This window comes from Eurypyga helias, unplaced genomic scaffold, assembly GCF_000690775.1.
Source record: "Eurypyga helias isolate BGI_N326 unplaced genomic scaffold, ASM69077v1 scaffold18537, whole genome shotgun sequence".
NCBI classification, from domain to species: Eukaryota; Metazoa; Chordata; class Aves; order Eurypygiformes; family Eurypygidae; genus Eurypyga; species Eurypyga helias.
This window is the reverse complement of record NW_010262577.1, coordinates 2,003-5,562: the sequence shown is the minus strand read 5'-3', so window position 1 is coordinate 5,562 and position 3,560 is coordinate 2,003. Positions and strand designations below refer to the sequence as shown.

The 3,560-nt window shown below is 56.5% G+C and overlaps 1 protein-coding gene across 1 annotated transcript in view; it reads left to right on the top strand.

Annotated features, from left to right (window-relative positions):
- PIGT (phosphatidylinositol glycan anchor biosynthesis, class T) overlaps positions 1 to 2,799 on the top strand; it is a gene marked incomplete at its 5' end in the record, with an annotated part of 4,883 nt that extends 2,084 nt beyond the window's left edge. The window contains 7 exons of the mRNA XM_010155789.1: positions 166 to 253; positions 341 to 438; positions 737 to 902; positions 1,004 to 1,204; positions 1,731 to 1,896; positions 2,033 to 2,116; positions 2,252 to 2,799. Of these exons, the coding sequence (XP_010154091.1) occupies positions 166 to 253; positions 341 to 438; positions 737 to 902; positions 1,004 to 1,204; positions 1,731 to 1,896; positions 2,033 to 2,116; positions 2,252 to 2,504 (1,056 nt within the window). The remainder of the gene's footprint in view (positions 1 to 165; positions 254 to 340; positions 439 to 736; positions 903 to 1,003; positions 1,205 to 1,730; positions 1,897 to 2,032; positions 2,117 to 2,251) is intronic.
- Positions 2,800 to 3,560: the final 761 nt, after the last annotated feature.

Below are 3,560 nucleotides of genomic sequence, written 5' to 3'. Positions count from 1 at the left end.
CATTCCTGCGGTGGGGTCACTGTCTTAACACAGCTCTTGTCCTCCTACTCTGGTCTCACCTGCATCCTGATGGGATTCTTGCAGTCCTGGTGGAGCACCAGCTCCCTCTTGGTGTCCTGCCTCTCCAGAAGTGTGATCAGAGCTGCCTTTCTTTCTCTTGTCCAGGATGCCTCCTGCCTGGCTGTGTCCTGGGAGCTCAGACAGACCCTCACTGTGGTCTTTGACACCTTTTCCAGTGGCCAAGGAAAGAAAGGTAAGCTGGGCACCAGCGCGCTGTGGCCCTCGAGTCTCTCAGCCCATGGCAATTCACTCTGACTGCCACTGACTTTGCCTCCCACAGACTGGTCCCTCTTTAAGATGTTCTCTCGCACGCTGACTGACGCCTGTCCTCTGGCTTCGCAGAGCAAGGTCTACGTTGACATCTCCCCTAAGAACAAGGTAACGCTCATGGACGAGAGAACGCCCCCTGCTCTCTGAGTTCAGCTCTTTCATGTGGCTCAAACATCCTCGCCTGCACTCCCTGCGTGGCTAGGACACCAGGAGCCCTCCAGGGCTAATGAAGGGAGATGGTTTCCTTCCTCGGAGCAGGGCTGCAGGGATAAGCGTGGTGGTGTTAGTAAGAGCGCTGAGCTGGCTGTTGGATGGGAAAGCTCAGGGCCAGCCCGAGGGGCTTTGCCCAGCACTGCCAGTTACTTCAAAGGGCACTTTTCCATTCATGGTCCATTTGCTTTCTCAGGAAAAGGAGTTACTGGAAGTGACCCCCCCTCCGGCATCTCTACACGAAGCTATTGTCCAGGGAGACAAGAGGACCTATGCTGTCTATGACCTGCTCAGCCCCTCGCTCTTCAATACATCTCGCAGCCTCAACGTGCAGCTGAAGTGGAAGCGGCCCCAAGACAGCTGTGAGCAACCACAACCTCATTCCACCTGCACCGCTCACTGCGCCAGGCCTAAAGATCCCCTGGCACCGCGCCCCGCTCCTGTGTCCTTTTTTCTTTCGCAGCGGAACTGCCCACACCCATACTCTACGCTCAGCGCTACGTGAGCGGTTACGGGCTGCAGACGGGGGATATCAGCACTCTCATCTACAACACCCACCCGTACCGTGCCTTCCCTGTGCTCCTGCTGGAGACGGTGCCGTGGTATCTGCGACTCTACGTGCACACCCTGACTATCGTCACGAAGGGGAAGGAAAACAAGCCAAGTAAGTAAACACTCCTGGGAGCAATGCCACTCAATACCCTTGGCATAAGCAGCTCATTCCAGAGATGGTTTAGTCCCTCCCTCAGGCCCCAGTTATCAGTGCAAAACTGGACTGGGAAACAGAACATCGTGGGGTGTTTTCCTAGCCGTCCGTTTGGCACTCACAGCAGATGAGACTTCATTAAGTCTGTTTTATAAGAGGCACATGGACAGTGTTTCATAATCCAGCAAGGGTCTAAACACATGTGAATTGAATTTTGCATTAAAGAAGGCTCGGTTAAAACTGATGACTAGGTCTTACTTTGCATTAGTACCTTATGAACACCTGACTTCCATGGGTCATCAGCTCTAAAGAGCAGCCGGATTTAGCTTTAACACATGATTTTTCTACCTGTGCGTCTTTACTTGCCCAGAAGACCTCCCCCAGGACAGTGGAGGCAGGAGCACTCACTCCGTGGGGGATGTCCAGGCAATGTGAGATTGGACAAGGTCCTCCCGGTGCCACTGACACGTCTCTTTGGAGTTAGGTTACATCCACTACCAGCCAGCCCAGGACCGGAGACGGCCTCACCTCTTGGAAATGCTGATCCAGCTGCCAGCCAACTCTGCCACCAAGATCACAATCCAGTTTGAGAGGGCCTTACTGAAGTGGACGGAGTACCCGCCTGACCCTAATCATGGCTTTTACGTCGGGTAACGACATACCCCAGCTCCTCGTCCCCTTCTGGGCCTCGCGCAGGACTTACTGCCCAGGTCCCTGGGGATGGGAAGAACTCTTGCTGCGTCTTTGCTGGCTGGACTGACACTAGCATGTCCTTTGTCTCCTTAGTTCATCTGTGCTCAGTGCCCTGGTGCCCAGTGTCATTGCGATGAAGGACGTGGATGTGGAGCAGAGCCCCCTCTTTGCATCGCTGTGAGTGTGCCCGTGCTAGGGAGCGGGGCCATACAGCCATGCCTGCGGGCTGCTGGCCGCTGTCATCTTGCCTGGTGAGCACGAACCCGCGGTCCCGTGCGGGCTGACGCTCCCTTTCCTGCTTCCTTTCTCCAGGTTTCCTTCCTCTGATGGCTCCAGCTATTTTGTGCGCCTGTACACGGAGCCGCTGCTGGTGAACTTGCCGACGCCAGATTTCAGCATGCCCTACAACGTCATCTGCCTGACCTGCACCGTGGTGGCAGTGTGCTACGGCTCCTTCTACAACCTGCTCACCAGAACGTTTCACGTGGAGGAGCCCAACCGGGGCGGGCTGGCCAAGCGGCTGGCCAACATCATCCGCAAATTCAGGGGGGTGCCCCCCCTCTGAGAGAAACTAGGGCAGCCGGTGCTGGCTGCGGGGCTCCGTGGGGAGACCCAGGGAGCAGAGTGCCGCTGCCTCTTGTCTTTGCTGGAAGCAGACTGGTCCATTTTGCTGCCTGGATCTCTCTCCGGGATCCAACAAGCTGAGAGGTCGTTTCCACCAGTAAGGTGGGAAATGGCTCTAAGCCCACTGACTACTGAACTGCACTGCTACGGGATTGGGAAAGGTGTAAGACTTCTGTTTGGGAGAGGGGTAACATGTGCAGCGAGCGACGCTGGAAGTAAACCTGAGCTGTTTTGTACGTTTGTGCTGCTCCTGGTTGGTTTTACTTCCTCAGCCCCACAGGCAGAGTTGGCTCTGGAAGATGCCGTGAGCTGCTGAGCCTGTAGCACGCTGCCCGCGTCGGCTGGGAGGAGGTGCCGGTGCGGCAGGGGAAAGGGTGTGATCTGCAGTGAGGAGATGGGTTCATCTGCTCTGCCATCTCACCGTCCACAACCACCTTTCACAGCTCCCTCCTGCCCTTCACATCTGAGCCAGTTTGCCAGGTAATTGCTGGCCATGGTGTGTGTCTGTCCCCTCAGCCATGGCAAGGGTTTATTTTCTTTCTCAGGAGAAAGTTTTTATTGCTCCCAGCTTCGACTTGCAGCATTTCAAAAGCCCTCCACCTGCTCACCCCTCTGCTGCAGCACGAGAGCCTCCTCTGCCTCCTCGGTACCACATCTGCCCGACAGCTCCCCTGCACCCACAGTGTCCCCAAAGCCTCGGGGACCCTCTGGGCTCAGGCAGACCCCAAGGGCTGAGCTGCAGCCAGCTGGACTCTGCGGGTGGGCAGGAGCCCCAGCCCTGCCAGAGCCCTGGGCTGGGAATGCAGGAACAGCGGCACCACTGCGCTCTTCGGTTATTTTCATAAATACAAGGTACTGCCTCGCCGCGGGTCACAGGGCAGCGAGAGGACATGGGTGCTGCTCGGCCTCTGAAAGCAGCAGCTTTCAGCAGTATGTCCTTTGTATCTCGGATGTGGCTTTTGTGACAGGAACAGGCAACTGCCTACAAGCAGCTGCT